This window comes from Loxodonta africana, chromosome 7, assembly GCF_030014295.1.
Source record: "Loxodonta africana isolate mLoxAfr1 chromosome 7, mLoxAfr1.hap2, whole genome shotgun sequence".
Classification (NCBI taxonomy): domain Eukaryota; kingdom Metazoa; phylum Chordata; class Mammalia; order Proboscidea; family Elephantidae; genus Loxodonta; species Loxodonta africana.
In genome coordinates, this window is record NC_087348.1 from 122,901,953 (window position 1) to 122,923,767 (window position 21,815).

At 34.3% G+C, this 21,815-nt stretch overlaps 1 protein-coding gene across 3 annotated transcripts in view; it reads left to right on the plus strand.

The window, feature by feature from the left end:
* DYNC2H1 (dynein cytoplasmic 2 heavy chain 1) overlaps positions 1-21,815 on the plus strand; it is a 413,953-nt gene that overhangs the window by 79,379 nt on the left and 312,759 nt on the right. For all 3 annotated transcript variants that reach the window (XM_064288850.1, XM_064288851.1, XM_064288852.1), the window contains exons 42-52: positions 1,136-1,395; positions 2,724-2,970; positions 4,125-4,276; positions 5,323-5,467; positions 6,894-6,996; positions 7,502-7,669; positions 14,620-14,750; positions 15,908-16,156; positions 16,694-16,802; positions 20,165-20,278; positions 21,113-21,255. In XM_064288850.1, coding sequence (XP_064144920.1) covers positions 1,136-1,395; positions 2,724-2,970; positions 4,125-4,276; positions 5,323-5,467; positions 6,894-6,996; positions 7,502-7,669; positions 14,620-14,750; positions 15,908-16,156; positions 16,694-16,802; positions 20,165-20,278; positions 21,113-21,255 — 1,821 coding nt within the window. The remainder of the gene's footprint in view (positions 1-1,135; positions 1,396-2,723; positions 2,971-4,124; positions 4,277-5,322; positions 5,468-6,893; positions 6,997-7,501; positions 7,670-14,619; positions 14,751-15,907; positions 16,157-16,693; positions 16,803-20,164; positions 20,279-21,112; positions 21,256-21,815) is intronic.

Below are 21,815 nucleotides of genomic sequence, written 5' to 3' on the forward strand. Positions count from 1 at the left end.
CAAAGCAGTGTTAGCAGTTAGGAATGTTAGGATGAATTCAAAATTAATAAATCTTTTCTATAATATATATAAAGATTGTATTTTAGACAAATTGTTTATAAAGCTGAATTCTACATAATGAGGGATTTTTCCTCCTATTGGCTTCTTTTGAAATAATTGAACACATACTTTAAAAAATTTTTTTATTGTACGTTAGTTGAAGGTTTACAGATCAAATTAGTTTCTCATTAAACAATTAATGTACGTATTATTTTGTGACATTTGTTGCCAACCGCACAAAGTGTCAACACTCTCCCCTTCTCAAACTTGGGTTCCCTGTGCTTTCCTCCTCTCCTGCCTTCTTGTCCTTGCCCCTGGGCTGGTGTGCCCATTTAGTCTTGTTTTGTTTTATGAGCCTGTCTGATCTTTGGCTGAAGGGTGAACCTCAGGAGTGAATCAGCACTGAGTTAAAAGGGTGTCTGGGGAACACGTATTCTTTTGGGTTGTTAGAACATATCTTCCTGTGGGTTTTTTCATTTTGCATATTCTTTTGATACCATAATTTTGCTTTCTATATTTTTTTTCTCTCCGTGACTGTCCGGTTGCCCGAGTTACTATATGCTTTTCATTGTTACCACCTAATACCATATTATATGCTGCTTTTAAATGAAAACAATCTTGCTGCAGTCTGAAATAAAAGTGTCGAAGAGTAGCATAAGAGGCTATGTCTCTGCTCTACATTTTTGCAAATAACATTTTCAGTATTAGAACAACTGGTTAAGAGCAGTGATGGCAACACTGAATGGGCAGTGCCAGAACATGGTAGAAATGAAGTGCTTTAAGGATTCCTACCTTCTATAGTTTGTAATTTTGGCTTCATGAGAACTCCATTAAAAGTTGAATATATTTGTTTTTTGGTATATGTACAGAATAGATGACTTTTATTTGTTTGCTTAAATGATCATTTAGAGAAAATTAAATATTTGATGTAAAACATTATTTTCATTATAAAGGATACATCTTAGGTTTAGTGTATGTTAACTTTTTTATCGAACTAAGGTGATTCATTTTTGGAAGATTTACTTTATGGAATTAAAATTTCACATTCTCTGGAATATTGAAAATTACCATGTCTTTTTTTTTTTTTTTTCTTAAGGTTTTTAACTGGGCACGAGAATCTCCTCCAGACGCTCATAAACCAATGGACACATTCTATGACTCAAGTAAAGGGCGATTAGCATCTTATGTGCTGAAGAAGCCAGACAACTTGACTGCTGATGATTTCAGTAATGGCCAAACTCTTCCCGTCATTCAGACGCCTGATATGCAGCGAGGCCTAGATTATTTCAAACCTTGGTTAAGTTCTAATACTAAACAGCCGTTTATTCTCATAGGACCAGAAGGATGTGGCAAGGGGTAAGAGCAGAAAAATGTTGAGTGAAGTGCATATTGTGGACCTAATACCTCTTCTCTCGCTTAAAATGATTTAATAGCTTTTGTTATGTTTCTTTTGGTGAAAGTAGCATTTATATTTTTATGAAGGACTCTTTCATTGTCACTACTTGTAAAAATAATATGACTGAGGAGAAGAATGTATCATTTTCTCTGCTAGGTAATGTGTTCCTAATGGAAAGAGAGCAATCTGAGAAGATACTTTTAAAAAGAATCTGTGCGTATGTTGTTGTTATTGTTAGGTGTTGTTGAGTTGGTTCTGACTCATAACAACCTTATGTACAACAGCACTAAATACTGCCCAGTCCTGCACCATCGTCACAATCATTGTTATGCTTGAGCCCATTGTTGCAGCCACTGTGCCCGTCCATCTCATTGAGGGTCTTCTTCTTTTTCGCTGACCCTCCCCTTTACCAAGTCTGATGTCCTTCTCCAGGGATGGGTTCCTCCTGATAACATGTCCCAAAGTGTGTGAGATGAAGTCTTGTCATGCTTATTTCTAAGGAGCATTCTGGCTATACTTCCATGTCAGATTTGTTCATTCTTCTGGCAGTCCATAGTATATTTAATATTCTTTGCCAACACCACAATTCAAAGGTGTCAATTCTTCTTTGGTCTTCCTTATTCATTGTCCAGCTTTCGCGTGCGTGTAAGGTGATTAAAAACACCATGGCTTGCCTGAGGCACACCTTAGTCCTCAAAGTAACATCGTTGCTTTTTACATTGTATGTACAGTCACAACAAAAAATGATTACCTTAGATATACTCACAAGTTACTATTTGCTTTAGTTATAAAATATGAATGTTGAAGTTAACTCTCTATTTAAAAATAGTTTTTAATTCAGAACAATTCAGCTGTTTTTTTACTAAGTATAGTTTCTGGAAATAAAGGAGCCATGGTCTATTAGCTTCACATTTCTAGTGGGATAATAGTAATTAAAAAATTCTTTAAAACCGTAGTAATTTTAACTTGGATAACTTAAAATCTTTAGATTTCTTTCTTTAACTCTGGAGAAAGAGTTGGTATGTTCCACATATACTTTTATCAAACTAAATTATTTCTGTGAACTTTGATTTGTTTTGCTGAAAGGGTCATGAAAATATGAATTAATATTTTCCAGTCTAAAAATCAGAAAATTAACCTGATAGTTATGAAAACCACATACATGTTTGCCACTTTTCCCTTTAACATCATTACACATAATTTAGAAATTCAAATATTTATAGGAAAAATTTTAATTTAAGAAGTATGGGTTGCATTTTCAAAATCAAATGTTATATGTCTTTCTTAGGATGCTGCTAAGGTATGCCTTTTCCCAACTTCGATCCACGCAGATCGCTACAGTTCACTGTAGTGCACAAACTACCTCTCGACATCTCCTGCAGAAATTGAGCCAGACTTGCATGGTGATCAGTACTAATACTGGCCGTGTATACAGACCAAAAGACTGTGAACGACTTGTTTTATACTTAAAAGATATCAACCTACCCAAGCTTGATAAATGGGGGACCAGTACGTTGGTAGCTTTCCTGCAGCAGGTGGGTCTTATAACTTGAAATATACTGATAATAATTGAAAGCAATTTAATTTCATTAGCTTTTCGTATACATAGAAAAAATCTTCTGCTTTCTTCTTTTGGGGCCAGTTTTATGAAGCATGTCTTATGGAAATTAAACTCCTAAAACATCGCAGTGTGGTTCCAGGGTTGCTTTCTTTACTTTTCCTTTCTTTAGAAGTAGTATTACTTCTATATGAGAGGGAGAGTAAAAACAACAATTATCCTACGCCTATTACCAGTCCTCTACTTCTAAAACAAGGAAAAATCAGAAGATGGGGATGCAACTGGAGTTGAGGAAATTTTTGCTTCAATTTTTTTTTTTTTAGGTATACATTCTGGGTTATTCTTCTGATCGTAGTAAGACTTAGTCAGCCATGCCCATTTCTGGCTGCTTCAGCCCATTAGTCTCTCCCTTTGCCCACGTTAGGATTTGAGACCACACATTCACACTCAGTGTAGTAGATTTTATTTCTTTATGTGATTTACATCACATTACGAGTTGCCATCGAGCTGATTCCAACTCAGGGCGACCCGTTGTGTGTCAGGGTAGAATTGTGCTCCATAAGATTTTCAATGGCTCATTTTTTGGAAGTCCGTTACCAGGCCTTTCTTTCAAGGTGCCTCTGGGTGGACTTGAACTTCCAACCTTTGGTTAGCATCCTAGTGTGTTAACCATTTGCACCATGCAAAGACCCCTTACATCACATTAGAAATCCTAAATTCTAAGAGCTTCTTTCACTTACAGAGGCCAAAATTTAGTTCTACTGTGTAACCACAGAAGTATAATAAAATATTTACAGAAAACAAAACTTTTTTCCTTGTATTTTCCCTGGCTACTTTCTTTTCTTTTTTTTTTTCAAATAATTGCTATTGGCTTTATAATATGATTTGAATTTCAATGTTTATTGGAGAGAAAAGCATTTTAAAAATGAGGATTATTCAGCTAACATTAATTGACCACAGACACTTAACAGTGTTATTTATAAGAGACATAAGAATTTAAAATATAGCTCAGCCTTAAATTCTTGAGTTAAATAGAGAATGATGTTTGCGTTTGGAAACAATTGAACTTTAGGCAGCAGTATTTTATATCATAATTAGAAAATTTGATAAAATACATTTATTTTCAAATAGGTATTGACATATCAAGGATTTTATGATGAAAATTTGGAATGGGTTGGTTTAGAGAATATTCAGATTGTGGCATCTATGTCCGCTGGAGGAAGACTGGGAAGACACAAGCTCACCACCAGATTTACTTCTATTGTTCGTCTTTGTGCTGTAGAGTATGTACTTTAATGTTTTTCAGTTTTTTTTATTTGAGGAGATAAATTATTGCATTTTCTTAAAGGTGTTCGTTAATGACCCTTCTATAAATGGTAGAACTTAAGCTTTGATACTATTTTTTCCCCAAGCATAAGCAACAATTTTGGAGCATGCAGGCTTTACTCAAAACATTTTATGTTCTAGAAATACATAAGGAAATAAAATAGAACTGTTTATATAGCCTGTATTCCAAAATGTCATTATCAGGAATCTGAATGGTAGGTTTTAGAATGTAGATGTTTAATAGATTTGATAAACAAATACTACTGAATTTTATAAAGATAACTAAGAAGAAGATTTGAATTTGAAAAAGGGAGAGTTAGGTAATTTAATTGACTGACGGCATCCGTTTTAATACATCTGTTCATCTTCTTGCTCTGTAATTGTTCTAGGGACTCTTTAATCTTCTGGTTATGGCACTGTCCTATCTGGTTAATGCCGTTAAATTTTGCTGCACAAAGCCTTGTTTTTATGCTTTCATGCTGATTGCACCCCATCTATTAACATTCTTTTTTTTTTTTTTTAGAGAGATGTTACTACCACAAATTAAGCTGTAGTGAAATAAATTTCGGTTTGGGAGAAATAGGTTGACTTTGTTGTTGTTTTACTGATTCTACTTTTATAGTTTTGAGATAGATTACTGTCCTGTGTAAGGCTGTATTTAACTTAAAATGCTTTTTTCTTAAGTAAAATTTTCCTTTTGGTCTTTTCTAAAGATCAGTGGTTTTCGAAGCAATTATGTTTTAGAATAACTTCATTGGAGTCTGCTATTAAGACCCCCAGTATTTAACAGCAGATATTTGGGAATCTAATTTGGTTGAAGTGAGAGTGGGAACCTTGAGCCTGGCCTGTCCTTTAGCCTTCGGGTCAGCCTCTGAGGTGTCTAGGTCTCAAAGTAGCAAAGTATGAAAACCACTACTGTAACTTAACCTTAAAATAATAATTTAGAATACTGATTTATTTCAGCTTTCTTCTTTCTTCTATGCCTTTTTTTTTTTTTTTTAAGTTACCCAGAAAGAGAGCAATTACAAACCATTTATGGTGCATATTTGGAACCAGTTCTACATAAAAATTTGAAGAATCATTCGATTTGGGGTTCTCCATCAAAAATTTATCTCTTAGCAGGATCTATGGTACAAGTGTATGAACAGGTATATATGCGTTTATATTGTAGTTTTCATATCTATTGGTTTCACTCCCAAAAGACTACCCTTAATCCTTACCTATGTGTTGATCCCAGGCCTTACTTTCCTGCTGTCTATTAGACTTTTCTGTTAGAGAGTAAGCTTCATAAGAGCAGGTACTATATGTGTCTTATTCACGATTGTATCTGCCAGCTAACTTGGCACAGTTTCTTCTTCTTTTTTTTTTTTTTAATATCTTATGGCTTAGATTTTTTTGTTTTTTTTTTTCCTTTTTTTTTATTGTACCTTAGATGGAGGTTACAGAACAAAGTAGTTTCTCATCAGTTAGTACACACATTGTTCCATGACATTGGTTAACAACCCCATGGCATGTTAACACTCTCCTTTCTCAACCTGGGGTTCCAATTACCAGCTTTCCTGTTCCCTCTTGCCTTCCAGCCCCTACCCCAGGGCTAGTGCTCCCCTTTAGTCTTGTTTTGTCGTATGGGCCTGTTCATTGAGTATGCAGAATACATTTATTGAGTGCCTTCACTTGCCAGTGCTAGTCCTATGAATGCAAAGAGGAATGAGTCTCTATTCTCTGGAAGTACACAGTCTAATGAGGGACCTAGTCATATAAATAAATACATTACTAATACAGTGTGAGAAATGTAAAAATAGCAGCATGTACAAGTTCAGAGATGGCATAGAGGAAGGAGTGAATAACTTCGTTAGTGATAGTGGTTAGGAACGAGGTAAAATTTGGTCTGAGTTTTGAAAGATGAATAGAAGTTCAAGTGGCTGAAAGTGAAAGAAGGTTTCTTTAGGTAAAAGGAACAGCATGTGCAAGTTATGGAAGTATTTTGGGGTGCTTTTTATAGTATCGGAGTAGAAGTGGGGAAAGATAAGTTAGAAAACAAGAAGTTCCTTTTTTCTTCTCTAAATTAATTGAGATGCTTAAGTGATCAAGGTCAGAATAAGGGTGGTGGCTTTGGCTGTTGAGAGAAGGGGCAGGGTCTTTACTGGTTTTATATTGAGGAGAGGCACTTCGATTTGCAAAAGTTTCAGTAACTTCTTGAAAATGAAGATACCTCTGTTGTTCCCACCGTTAGAAAATGTCTCTTACTTAGATTTCTTAGTGCCTTGGAATTAAAAAGCTTAGGTTACCTTTCCTTGAATACCTTTCCCTAGCAGGGCTTTTTAATGTTTTATTTTTGCCATGGACAATCTTTCGAAGTTTATTGAGGCCTATGAACCCTTTCTTAGAATCATGTTTTTTGAATGCATGAGATATAATACACAGGATAACAAAGGAAATCAATTATGTTGAAATACAGTTCCATTCACAGGTAAAGCTTGGCATTTCTCTGAGGCTAAGGAGACTAAAAATCATTACAGAATGGTCATGTATTTAAGAAAGTGGACTGACCATATACTACATTTTCTTCTTCAGGTGCGGGCCAAATTTACAGTTGATGATTACAGTCACTATTTCTTTACTCCTTGCATTCTTACTCAGTGGGTTCTTGGCTTATTCAGATATGATTTAGAAGGAGGTGAGTTTTGCTTTCATGATTTCACATCACTTACCTGTCTTTAGAATGCCAGGGTGTATATGTGTGTGTCTGTGTGTGTGTGTGCATGTATATACTGTTTTATTGTAATAGATACATTAAATGAGGACTATAACAGTAATTGTATATTTTACTGTATTCCTTCTTTCAGATTATTTATGATTATCACTATTAAAACTTGATTCTTGGAGGAAAATGAAATTACTCTTTATAGCCAAATCATTTTTAATATGCTTTTTTAGACTGATATTTTACTGAACAACTAAGTATAATAGAATTTATTTTTTAAATAAACACAATAAATTTATCAACTCATTAACAAAATAAATTTTAACTTTTTTCCTTTTTTTTCTATTTATCCGATGCCAAAATCATGGTATGTAGATTCCTATTCTCTGTTTCTTTTTTATATTGTGTTGAAACAGATCATTTTCAAATCACTTCAGTGTTATTAGAAAGTAATTAAAAAATATTTTGCCTTTTTTAGGATCCTCAAATCATCCATTAGATTATGTGTTAGAAATTGTAGCATATGAAGCACGCCGCTTATTTCGTGACAAAATTGTTGGTGCGAAGGAACTTCATTTATTTGACGGCATTTTAACTTCAGTGCTTCAAGGAGATTGGGGCTCAGATATATTAGACAATATGGCAGGTAATATAGAGTTTATGTAAATATATGATTGTTACGAGATCTTTAAAAAATTTTGTTTCTAGTGTAATAACTTCATGTGTCCGTTTTCTAAATAAATTGTAACTTTGGGTAATTTAATATTATTTTTTCCATAGGGCTGCTCAATCTTTTTTTTTTTTTGCTAGATTTCAATAAGTATGTTTCAAACAATTCCACACAATGATGATAATTGTTTTCTTGGGTAAAGGTGTTTTACATTTACTGTTAACAGTTATTTTTTCTGAAGGATTTTCACTGATAATTGTCTTTTTTAAAAAAAATTTTAAACGTATGAAACTTAAAGATCATTGAGAAAATCTATATTAGATTATAATATACTTTTGCTTAAGGGTAATGGTCTTTCTTTTTCCTGTCACTACCCATAAGGTTTGGGTTACCCATAATGTCATTAGCACAGAGCTTCTTACATATTCTTACTACCAGCTTCGTCCATTGTTATGGTAAACGAAGCACAATGCCGTTCTGTCAAAGCAGCCCTGCTGCATTTATAGCCATTATTCCTTAATAACCAATGTGCATCTTGAAAATTGCTGTGAGAGTAATACAGGTAACAAAAATCTTCATAGTAAGAGGGCCTTTGATAAAAAAAAGACTGCAGTATGGAAATATTTACTAATAAAGCTTCTTTCAAGCTGCAAAATGGGTTTCAATAATGTCTCTTGACTATTTGTATGCCCAAAGGATATACAAAGTACAGTTACATAAATCAGCCACAATTTGCAAGTGGCATATCCTTTGAGCATTAGATAGCACCAGCGTATTATTGTTACCGGAGAATAGCCTCAGTTCTCGTCTTCAGTGTAGGAAAGAATTCAAACACTGAGACAAATAGTGCCAAGCAAGCAGAGGTTTATCAGCAAGCAGAGGGTTAGTGGCAAAAGTACACTTGACCAGGGAGTGTCAAGTGGGCTACTCAGATAGAGTGAGAGTCTGAGTGCCCTGATACAGTAGTTTTCTTAGGGCTCTATACCCTTTTCTCTTACCTCACCTTGTTAACGGTTAACTGCCAAGTCAGGGAACCCTGTAGAGAGCATTTCCTCTCTCTCTTTCTCCAGTGCAAGCTCTCCTCCTCCCCCTTATATCATCCATTTCCTCTCTTTCTTTCCCGAGTGCATGCTCTCCCCCTTACATTATTAGGTATCTGAATTTTCTAGAATTCAGTGTCTTTCAGATCCCCCTATGTAACCCAAAAACCAAACCCACTGCTCTCAAGTTAATTCTGACTTATAGTGACCCTGTAGGACAGCGTAGAACTGCCCCATCGGGTTTCCAAGGCTGTAATCTCTATGGTAGCTGACTACCACATCTTTCTGCCATGGAGAGGCTGGTGAGTTCTAACCAGCAACCTTCTGGTTAGCTGCTGAACTCATTAACCACTGTGTCACCAAGGCTCTTTATTCCCCTATATAGAGCCCAGTAAAGACTGTATATACTTTTTTTCATTGGTATTTTGCTTTTAAATGAAGCAATATGTTTTTTAACAGTTATAGCTTGACATATGTTAGGTCTGGGCACACAGGATTTTCACATAATGGAAGATTAATTCATTAATAAAAATTTAAGTTTAGAAACATAAAAATAAAGTAGATGCATCCTAGTCCTCAAGCAGCTTGTAATTCTAATGACAGGAACAGATATGAAAGTCTTTACTTACAGTGATAACCATTGTTACTGTGTTTAGATGCCACAAGATTTGTGGAAGTAGATGGTTAAACTGGTATATATAAAAAGGTATAAAGTGTTATATCATTAATATAACTTTCTGAGTATATCTGGGATAAATGCTAAATATTCGAGTTATAGAAGAGGTAGAGACTAACTCTTTTTGAGGAAGTTATATTGACAGTTTTTAAAAATTAAACAATTTTGAAGATACCTGTAGATTCGCATACAGTTGTAAGAATTAATACAGAGAGGTCATGTATACCCTTTACTCAGTGTCCCCCAAAGGTAACATTTGGCAGGTCTATATAGTACGATTTTACAACTAAGATTTTGACACTGATAGTCAAGGTATGTAGTATTTTCATCACCACAGAATTCCTCATGTTTCCCTTTTATAGCCGTACTCATTTCCCTTTTATCCTCTGAAAACCACCAATCCGTTCATTATTTCTTTAGTTTTGTCTTATCAAGAATGTAATTGCAGTTAGCATAATTCTTTGGAGATGCATCTAGATTGTTGTATCAGTAGTTTATTCCTTTTTATTGCGACGTAAAATTCTATCGTATGGATGTAACAACATTTCTTTAACCTTTCATCTCTTGAAGGATATCTGGGTTGTTTTCAGTTTTGGACTATTATGAGTAAAGGTACTATAAACATTTATACACAGGTTTTTGTACAAATATACATTTTGATTCTCGGGAATAAATGCTCATAAGTACAATTACAGGGTTATATGGTACTTATATGCTTGTTTTTTATTCTGTTAAATATGTACGTAAGAAAACATTTGCCATTTCAACATTCTTCACATGTATAATTCAGTGGCATTAATTGTATTCATCATGTTGTGCAACCATCTCCAGTAATTATTTCTGTATTTCTCTATCACTGCTAACGGAAGCTCAGTGTCCCCTAAGCAATGAGTCACCCTTTTCCTCTCTCTTTTACTTTCTCCCATCCGCCTGCCCTTGGTAACCACTAGTAAACTAATGTCTCTATACACTTCCATATTCTGAATGTTTTATATAAGTAAAATTATACAATATTTCTCCTTTTGTGACTGACTTCATTCAATATGATGTTTTCAAGGTTTCTTCATGTTGTAGCATGAATTAAGACTTCATTTCTCTTTATGGCTGAGTAATATTTCATTGTTAGGTGCTATCTAGTCAATTCTGACTCATAGTGACTCCATGTAACAGAGTAGAACTGCCCCATAGGGTTTTCTTGGCTGTAATCTTTATGGTAGCAGATCGCCAGCTCCTTCTCCCACAATGTTGGTGGGTGGGTTCAAACCACCAACATTTTGATTAGCAGTTGAGTGCTTAACAGTTGTGCCAGTAACCAAAAAAACCAAACCCATTGCCACCGATTCGATTCTGATTCATGACAACCCTATAGGATAGAGCAGAACTGCCCCACAGGGTTTCCGAGGAGCAGTTGGTGGATTCAAACTGCTGTCCTTTCGGTTAGCAGCCGAGCTCTTAACCACTGAGCCACCCGGGCTCCAGGTTGTGCCACTAAACCAAAAACCAAACCAAACCTGTTGCCATTGAGTTGATTCCGACTCATAGCGACCTTAAAGGACAGAGTAGAACTGCCTCAGTGTTTCTAAGGAGCGCCTGGTGGATTCGAACTGCCCGCACTTTGGTTAGCAGCTGTAGCAGTTAACCACTATGTCACAAGGGTTTCTAGGGCTCCTTAAATATGTACTATATTCTGTTTATCGATTCATCTGCCAAGGATACTTGGGTTGTTTTCACCTTTTGACTATTTTGAAAAATGTTGCAATGATTGTTGTACAAGTCTCTGTTTGAGTCCCTACTTTCAAGTCTTTTGGGTGTATAGGAAGAAATAGTTCATTAGGTAGTTTATGTTTAACTTTTTGAGGAACCGCCAAACTGTTTTCCAGAGCGGCTACACCATTTTACGTCCTCATTAACAATGGATGAGGGTTCTAATTTCTTCCTACCTTTGTCGGCACTTGTTATTTTCCATTTTTCTGATCATAACCATCCTAGTGGGTGTGAAGTGGTGTCTCATCGTGGTTTTGATTTACATTTCCCTAATGACTTTTATTTTTTTATTTTTTATTTTAATGACTCAATGACGTTTAGCATTTTTCTATGGGCTTATTGATCATTTGTATATCTTCTTTGGAGAAGTCCTTTGTCCATTTTTTTAATTGGGCTGTTTGTCTTTTTGTGTTGAGTTGCAGGAAATTTTTTATATATTCTGGATATTAAACCCTTATCAGATACTTGCTTCCCAAATATTTTATCCCATTCTGTAGGTTGTCTCTTCACTTTTTTGATAAAGTTCTTTGATGTACAAAATTTTTTTATTTGATGAAGTCCAGTTTATCTATTTTGTCTTTTATTGCTCATGTATTTGTTATGTCTGAGAATCCATTGTCAAAAACAAAATCTCATAGTGTCATCCCTGTTTTCTTCTAAGAGTTTTATAGTTTTTAGTTCTTATATTTAGGTTATTGATCTGTTTTGAGTTAATTTTTGTATGAGATGTAAGGTGTGGGTCCAACTTTATTCTTTTGCCTGTGGAAATTCAGTTGAGCCAAAATCATTTTTTGAAGAGATTATTCTTTCCCCATTGAATGGGTTTGGCACCCATGTTGGCAATCAGTTGGCTATAGATGTATGTGTTTATTTCTGAACTCTCAGTTGTGTTTCATTGGTCTATATGTCTTTTATTAAATCCGTACCACAATGTTTTGATTACTGTAGCTTTATAGTATCTAAAAGAATGGGCTCAAATATGTCAATTATCATGAAGGTGGTACAAGACTGGGCAGTGTTCGGATCTGTTACACATAAGGTCACTATGAATTGGAGATGACTCAGTGGCAACTAACAACAATATAGCATGTTTTAAAGTTAGAAGATGTGAGTCCTCCTACTTTTCTTCTTTTTTAGCATATTTTTGGCCCCATGTAGTTCCATGTGAATCTGAGGATTGACTTTTCCATTTCTGCAGAAAAGGCTGTTGCAATTTTGATAGAGATTGTGTTGAATCTATAGATTGCTTTGGGTAGCATTGAAATCTTAGCAATATTAAACCCATTTAAAAAAAATTGCTATTAAATCGATTCTGACTCATTGGGACCCTAGTCATCCAATTCATGAACATGGGATGTCTTTCCATTTAGACCTTCTTTAATTTCTTTCAGAAATGTTTTACAGTTTTCAGTGTATAAGTCTTTCACCTCCCTGGTTAAATTTATTCCTAGGTATTTTATTCTTTTTGATGCTATTGTAAATGAGATTGTTGATTTCCTTTTCAGATTTTTCATTGCTTATGTATAGAAACACAAATGATTTTTGTGTATTGATTTTGGACCCTAGACTTTGTTGAATTGAATTCTCAGCTCTAGTAGCTTTCTTGTGGATTCTTAGTGGATTTTCAGTATAGAGGATCATGTTGTCTGTGATTGATTTCTTTTTTTTTTTTATCTTTTTTAGAGCCTCTCAGTTGGAGTTGTAGCTTTCCTCTTCTTTTTGAGAAATATTTTGGTATAATTTATGTTTTGTGGACTCTGTTAATGCTGTTTTAAGGTTTCTAGATAGGGAGAATGAATATTAGTACTTGACATAGAGAGAATGGTTTTGGGGGAAGATAATGAGGTCAGTTTTATGTATGTGATTACATGTGTATTGGAAATCAACATAGATTTTATCAGCTCTGTGAGGGTAAGAGACCCTAGAGGTGTAGTGGTTGGGAACTCGGCAACTAACCAAGAGATTGGCAGTTCAAGTCCACCAGCTGCTCCTTGAAAACCCTCCGGGGCAGTTCTGTCCTATAGGGTCACTATGAGTTGGAATCGACTCGACGGCAACGGGTTTGGTTTTTCTTTTTTTTTTAAAAGAGGGTAAGAGTCATGTTTGTCTTTTTCACTACTTATCTCTAGCAGGAAGTATAAATGTTGAATGAATGAATGAACACATTAATTATAAATCTACTAAGTAATTAGAAATTTGGGTCTAGACTAGTGCTTAGGAGTCTTGCCTAGAGTGTTGACGTACATATCTGGGTTTTAGACATATAAATAGTCGATAATTTAATCCGCAGAAGACATTAGATAATTCAAGGGGAGTGTTTAGAATTAAAAACAATAGAAGACTGACTTTGGATCTCAGAGATCGTCAATATATAAACGATAAGCACAGTACTGAAAAGGAGTAGTGGTTGTGGCTTGATGAATAGGGTTATATAGATCCAAGGGAAAAAAAAGCTTCTAGAGGGACATGCACAGAAGTTTTGTTGGGGTAAAGACTGCAAGGAAGATTTGGATTTGGTGATTAGGGCTTCATTATTGTGTCCAAATAAGAGTTTTAGTGTAGTGGGCTATGCAGCTGGAAGATAATGTAAGAAACATGATGGTGAAGGAAAGAGGAACATGAACTAGCTTTGGGCTAGAGAAGGTAAAGGTTGTTGTTTTAGGAGGGGGTAGAAAATTTGTCAGATCACTATAGGATTGTGATTGTGTTTTGATCTGAAGAATAGAGTTGCCATGAGTTTGGGGCTGATTAAGTGGCAACTAACAGTTATAAGAGCTGAGTATGTGACAAGGTGGATACATGATGGAACAGTCTCTCAGAGAGTTGGGAGGGAAATGGTTCAATAGGAAGGTGAATGAATTTTCCTTGTATGGTAACAGGAAGACTGCTATAGATAAATTTAAGAGACGTTCGGGGGATTTTTTTTTTCTGATTAAAATTTGATTGTTAATTTTTCTTTTGTTTTAGACATTAGGGCTCTTGATAGTATCAGTAAATCCATTTTTTCAAAGAGGGTTTTGAGATTATTTTATGTAAATTATTTTTAATTTAAATATGAAGATTGTGAAAAAAGAAGGAAAATGGAACGAACTAAGGGTGAAAGGAAAGTTAGAAGAAGGTCAGTTTATTTGAGGTGAAAGAAGTGGTGGACAAAGATAAAATAGGAATGCTGTTTTCAGGTAGAGTTTGAAATTTAATTTCTTGGTGTCTTAACTGATAGTATTGATTTTGCAAGGCACGCTTTAAAGTAAATTGATCTTTACCTATCAGGAGGTGATCTTATTGCACTGATTAACTTAAAAATACTTTACCCATTGCCATCAATTCCAACTCATAGTGACCCTGTAGGACAGAGCGGAACTACCCCATAGGGTTTAGTGAACTATTTACCGATGCTCGCATTACAAATAATCCATATGAAACAAACATATTTTTCATTTCTACAGATAGTTTCTATGTCACATGGGGAGCCCGGCATAGTTCAGGTGCCAGAGCAGCCCCAGGACAACCATTGCCTCCACATGGAAAACCGCTTGGAAAACTAAACTCTGCAGATCTCAAGGATGTTATTAAAAAGGTATAATATGAATCCTAAATTTGAATTTTTATTTGATTATGATTATAGTCATTTTCTTATATCTGTTGAAAATTTTTTGAGGGCATGGAGAGGAAAGATCACAGCATAGGTAAAGCTGGATGTTGTGTTTTGGAATTTAGTCTCCTGTAGCAGACCTAACTGGGTGCGCATACTCTTACACAGATATGTGTAAAACATTGCCAGGATATGCTGGGAGGAGTTATCTGACCTTGGAAAGATGAATGAGGCTTGGTATTAGTTGAGAAATCATCTAGAGCAGTGATTGTCAAAATTTGATGAGCCTTGGAATGATTTGGAGAATCAAAAAAATACGTAGATTTCTGGGTCCTGTCTTTAAAGAGTCGGATTCATAAGGTGGAGCCCAGAGTCTGAATTTCTAACAGGTATTCAGGTAATGCTGATGCGGCTGATCCACTGAAACTTGGAGTAGCACTGTCTTAGGGAGTTTTCTTTAAGTTTTGTTATGATAAAGAAGAAAAATATTGTGTATTATTACTTTAAGAATTAATATTTACTTACAGCAAAAACCAAGAATTAATATTTACATTGACAGTTAATGTCAATTTTATCAGTAAGTTTTTTTCGTGAGCTAGTAAACTGATCAGATTAGAATGGGTATTATCACAAAGTTTGAGAACGTTGGAAGTTGGTTAAATACCATGTATTCTAGGGAAGAACGTGATACCTGCGTAGGCTTTTATTTATTCCCAAGTGGTGCATAAGAACAAGAGTATGAAAAAGATTTTTTAGGCACTGGGTTTCTAGAGGTCTGGGACTGTTTCATGATATATGTACACTGACTTGATTTGTAACAACTTCTAAAATTTGAGAGCTTTTAAAGCTTTTTTAATTAACCTGCTTTCTCTCGCTACTTTTTTAGTAGTTATATTAATGGCCCTCCAAAGTAACTGATTTTTGTGGACTCAATTTGTTTGACGCGACGTAAGTTTTTCCTTGGGCATCTCCTACAGAACTGGATTTCTAGATAAATACAGTATTGAGTGTGAGATGACATATAGTCATTTCATCCCTTTTCTTGAGCATATAATTTAATTTAGATAATTGATATTTTTATTATATAATTAGGGCTTGTATTGATTATATAAAATATTCTTTGTGTTTTTTTTTTTTTAAAGGGTCTTATTCATTATGGACGAGATAACCAGAATTTAGATATTTTACTTTTCCAAGAAGTCCTGGAGTATATGTCTAGGATAGATAGAGTGCTGAGTTTCCCTGGAGGTTCACTTCTGTTAGCAGGACGCAGTGGTGTAGGTCGTCGGACAATCACTTCTTTAGTCAGTCATATGCATGGAGCAGTGCTGTTTTCTCCAAAGATTTCCAGGGGCTATGAGCTGAAGCAGTTCAAAAATGATCTCAAACACGTGAGTTACTCCAACAATTTTTTGCTCTATTTGATTTAAAACCGTATTAGTTAGTATTCCAAAAGCCTTTTCAGACCTTTTAAAGTCTCTGGTATACTGCATAGTCTTTATTTTAATTTTGATGATAGTTTTCTCATGATTATTGGAAAATTTTATTTTTATTTCCAGATAGGAGAAAAATTCCTATTCTACAATTTCTAGCTCTCTGGCACCCCAGCTAGAGATTGTAAAACGTTGGATAGACTTGGAAGATTAAAAAAAAGGGTGGATTTTTTTATATAGAATATATGAGGGTATTTATCAAAATGACCCTCTAACTTTTAATTCAATGTTCTATCTGTGAATGAATTAACATTTCTCAAAATAGTATTTACTTTCAAATTGTATGGCTTAAGTTGATTTTAATTTTGGTTGCTCAAATATAAATAAATATATATTTACATTTATGATTATATGGCATAGTTTATACGTGAAATTATGATTGTTAACAGCACCAAAATCCTCAAAGGCTACTAAAAATATTTTCTTATTGAGCAGGTACTGCATCTTGCAGGTATTGAAGCACAACAGGTAGTTTTACTTCTTGAAGACTACCAGTTTGTACATCCCACATTTTTGGAGATGATCAATAGTCTTTTGTCTTCAGGTAAGTCAGTGGTTCCTAGTCAAGGAAAATGAAAGTACTAATGTACAAATTATTCAAGTAAACTTGTCTTGTGTAAAATGCACTTGTGTTTTAGAGACCTTTGAAATAGTTGTTCCAAGAGTAACATGGGTTAAACATGGCCAGGGCAGGAGAATTGACAAACTCCATTTTTATAAAATCAGGAGACTGAAAAATTATATAAAGATGATTGTTAATAGTCAGTATAGATGAATGTAGAGAAAAATTGGTTATCTCTTATACTTTTGGTGGGTTATCTTCTATAACCTTTTGGGAAGTTATCATTCAGTACTTATGAAAAATGTGATACATCCTTTGATTTAACAATTTCATTATCTGTAGGAATTTAATCTATAGAAATAAAAGAGCCAATATGTAAGGCAATATGTAGCATATAATTTGTAATAGCAAAAAACCTGACAGAACCACACTGTCCGTCAGTAGTTGAATGTGGAATAAATTGTGTTATGGCTTTAATATGAATATAGACATATTCTGGATATATGAATATAGATATATTCTAGATATATGCAGTTTCATACTTCATATATCGAATATATTTTTATTCAGTAACTTAGAAGAATGTACATGCTACTTTTAGGGTTCAGTAGAACAAATTTTAAGATTATGTAACCTCATTTAAAAAAGTTATGATTTTTATTTATTCCCTTTTCCAATGGCTGATTTTCGGAAGTAAATCACCAGACCCTTCTTCCAAGGTGCCCCTGGGTGGACTTGAACCACCAGCCTTTTGGTTAGCAGCCAAGTGCTTAACCGTTTGTGCCACCCAGGGACTCCTGTAAACTCATTTTTTTCTTTTAATCATTTTTAAAGCAAAAAGGTACTTCCCAGTGTTTTAAGTATGCACCTATGTGGTAGAAAATTATCATTTGAAAGAATATATTAGAACAAATTCATCTTAGAAATTTATGACTGATGAGCAAGCCTCCTGTCTATAGAATTTTATAGAAATAATTACTGTTATTTTTTTCAAACATTTTATTCTTTGGAAATCTTTACTTCTATTCTGACTTATTAACTTGAGTCTTATTTTTCTGAGATATACTACCAAGTACTAGATCTGTTTTTATTCCCCAGTGTTTTTCAACCCTGGTTACACATTGAATTACCTGGAGAATTAAAAAACAAAACAAACTATTTTTTTGCTACCACCCCAGACCCATTAAATGAGAATCTCTGAGTTGGGGGTTGTGGTAGCACTTGCCATTTTAATTAAAGTTCCCTAGGTAATTCTGAGCAACCTAAGAATTACTGCCACTTCTTGAACAGCTCTTGGGCTTTACCCATGCTCTGCCATGCCTCTTTCCACAGCAAAGTGTGGTACTCACCTGTTTTTTTGGAGCTACCTGACCTATTTGGTGCTTTCCTGGGGAGGATACCTACAAATTTCTATATTTCTTCTTTTTCTGAAGAATTTAGGAAGTTTACTAGAATCTCTTCATAGCGGGTAATTAGTATTAGTAGAATTGGTATGAGGTAACATAGTCTTAAACTGGGCCAAGAGTATTTTGGTACTGAAGTATAAAATAAGCCTTATTAAAAGCTCTTTTCAACTGTACCGGTGGTTCTGTTGTAGGGGACCTGAGGACAAAGTTATATGAAGCTTATGTTCAACCCAGTATTTATTCAAAACTTGTTTTGTATCATGCTAGGCTGTGAGGTGAAATAGTCTTTTCTCCAGAAGTTAACAGTTTTGATTAAGGAAAACATTTAATTTATAATATATGGTGTTTTTACACTTTAGTACAGTTCAGGATTCTAGCTGGACAAGTGATAAATCTGTTTCTGTAGAAGAGTAAGGGTAATGGCTTAGTGAAAGTGGTGGTACTTCAGCAGGCTTGAAATGTTTGTTGCCATTTTATAGAGTAATCTCTTATGATTTTTAAGGAGTACATTCTTGCCTATTGTTTAAATCGTCACTAGATGGAGGCCTTGTTCATTTTGGCTTAGTTAAACCTGGCTGACTAGATGTATATACAGCTTCTTTGTGAGAGCAAACATCAGATAAGCATTACCCAGTAACTGTTTTAAGATAAATTGGTCTTTAATATCAAGATATAACTGCAAAATTCACAAGTAAAGTTAGCTTTTGGTAAAGCTTCTTTTTGGAGAAAGTGTTCAATAGGTCTTTGTCTCCTTTTTTCATATTTCAAATTCTTACTAAAGCATATAGTGTGTAAGAAGCCTGATGTTTTTGCTAAGCTTAAGGAATCAAGAGCCTCTTCGTATGGTTAAATATTAAAGAAAGACATATACAGCAGATTTATATGTGTGTGTGTGTTTGAATATATTATAAGCTTGGAGGAGGGAGAGTAGTCTGGTTTTTCAGAGTTGAGCCTAAAGAAAAGTAGGGATCAGACTGACGGGCCCTACATGAATGTACTGTTTTTGATGCGTAGCAAAGGAATTTTCACTTAATCTTATACTTTCTTTTGGATTACAGATATATTGGTTTAACAAGTATTTATTGAACACCTGTTATATGTTGGGCCCAGTTCTAAATATTGGAGTTATAGTGGTGAACAAGACATAGCCCAGACCCTGTATTAAAACCTTTAAGCCTTGATTTGCCATCATCACTCTGTTGCATAGTAAAAGATCATGGACTAGGTCTCCTGATTTCTAGTACAGGTTCATTCATTCATTCATTCATTTAGCAAACATTTATGTTCCAGATGCTCTGTTAAGTGTGCACTAGGGCTAGATATTAAATGCAGTCAAATATTTGTTCACTGGGAATTCAGGGTCTAACTGGGTAGGAAAGCGAAGTAATTAATTCCTTATTAGATGATGTGATGAGTAGTAACAGTTATGTCTGGATACTATGTGAAAGAAAAGAGAGTGCCTTACTAACCATGTGAGTTGTCAGGAAAGACTCATAAACATAGTAATTGTTGTGAAAGTAAAGGACGGAGGAGGACTGTGGGTGTACATTCTAGAAAGAGGAGTATTTTGTTATATTTATCGAACAGAAAGAAGTTCAGTAAGGCTAGAATACAAAGTCTTAGGGGAGAGAGGTGGGAGAAGACCTGGAAAGGCAGATGAGTGGCTAGATTATGAACTGTTTTGAATGGCATGTTTTGGAGTTTGAATTTTATCATGTAGATAATGAGCTTTCTATCACAGTGAGTGAAGGTACAGAGAAAAGTAAAGCTACAGCTGCAAATATATGAGTCATGCACGTCGAGGTGATAGGGTTTGTAAATTTTTTGAAAGATTGATTATTTAATACAAAAATTAAAAAAAAATTGTGTATGCAAAATGTGTTTTATAATTAGTGTAATGCAGCCAAAATTAAAAAGAAATGTAATGTTCTTCTGTAGGTGAAGTTCCTGGACTCTATACTCTGGAAGAATTAGAGCCCTTGCTGTTGCCTCTTAAAGATCAAGCTTCACAGGATGGCTTTTTTGGACCCATCTTCAATTACTTCACATACAGTAAATAAAACAGATTCATTAATCAATTCAAACTCTGGTTCATGTGAAAAAAATACCATTTAATTTGCTTTTTTTCCTCATTAGATTGTGAAGCTTCTTAAATCTTGGGTCTGTTTGGTAATTTATATATATTTTTTCTTTTTCTTGAAGCTCTTGAAAAGAACTATAGAACTAGCCTACAGGAAACTAGACTGCCACATTTCTCTCCCATGGAGCGGCTGGTGGGTTCAAACTGCTGACCTTCCAGTTAGCAGCCAAGTGCTTAACCGCTGCGCCACCAGGGCTCCTTAGCCTATAGGCTAAAAAATAGTAAAAACATCATAGCAAAAATTTTAGCAAAGAGAAGGTTGAAAATGGTCTTTGGAATATTTAACTTGCTGTCTTTGTTTTCATGTGCTAAAATTAGTACTTATTGTAGTACCTCCTTTCTTAGAGCATTATTGAACTAGTATTTAAATTGTACCAGCCTCTATAGTTTTTTTTTTAATAATTTTTTATTATTACAGTAGTTTTATGTGCACTGTAGAAATTTAAAATAAGTGAAAAATAAGGCAGCAGTCACACCATCCAGAGATTACTATACTTAGCCCCTTCATGAGTATCTTTCTAGATCTTTTTTCTTAGCATATACACGCACACAAACACATGTATTTTTTTTAACAAAAATAAAAATCATACCATAATACTGTTACATACCTTGCTGTTTTTAGTTAACAATTTCTACCATTTCATTTCAGAAAATGTTAATTTTGTGAAATCAGACTGTATAGATTTCCCCGATCTGACTCTATTATTACTTTGTAATTTTCCATGATTATAATTTTTTTTTTTAAGGAATTCAACAAAACTTGCATATTGTCTTGATAATGGATTCTACAAATTTGAACTTCATAATAAACTGTGAGAGTAATCCAGCTTTGCATAAGAAATGCCAGGTGCTGTGGATGGAAGGTTGGTCAGATAGCAGTATGAAGAAAGTAAGTTTAAAATTTAAATACAGAAGTAAAAAAATAAGCACATTTTCTTTTTGAAGTTATTGAGTTTTCAAAACTTTCCTTTGGTATTTATTATATCATTAGCTTAATTGTAGAACTGAACATCTCTCATATGTTTGAAAATACTTTTATTTCTTTTCACTTTTTTATGATAGTTTAGTTGGGTGTAGAATTTTAGGTTGAGGATTATGTCCTTAATTTAGAACTACAGAGGTATTTACATATATTAAAATTTTATGCCTTTAGTTAATGAGCCTGTAGGCTAGCCTATAATAAGATATACCATAGCAAGAATTTTAGCAATTCTTAAATTTTTTTTAATTTAAAAAATTTTTAAAAATCATTTTTTAAAAATATGTCATTGCTATGGTCTTTGTTTAGGGAGGATGAGTTTAAAGTGTGAACTCATAGCACTATCTTATCAGGGAGCCTATTTTGCTTTTGAATAAATAATTTTCAACATTGTCCTTTTGAATTCATATCAATCATTCATTTCTTTGTTTTTTGTAATAGAGGTACAGACTAATGCCTGTAATGGTCTG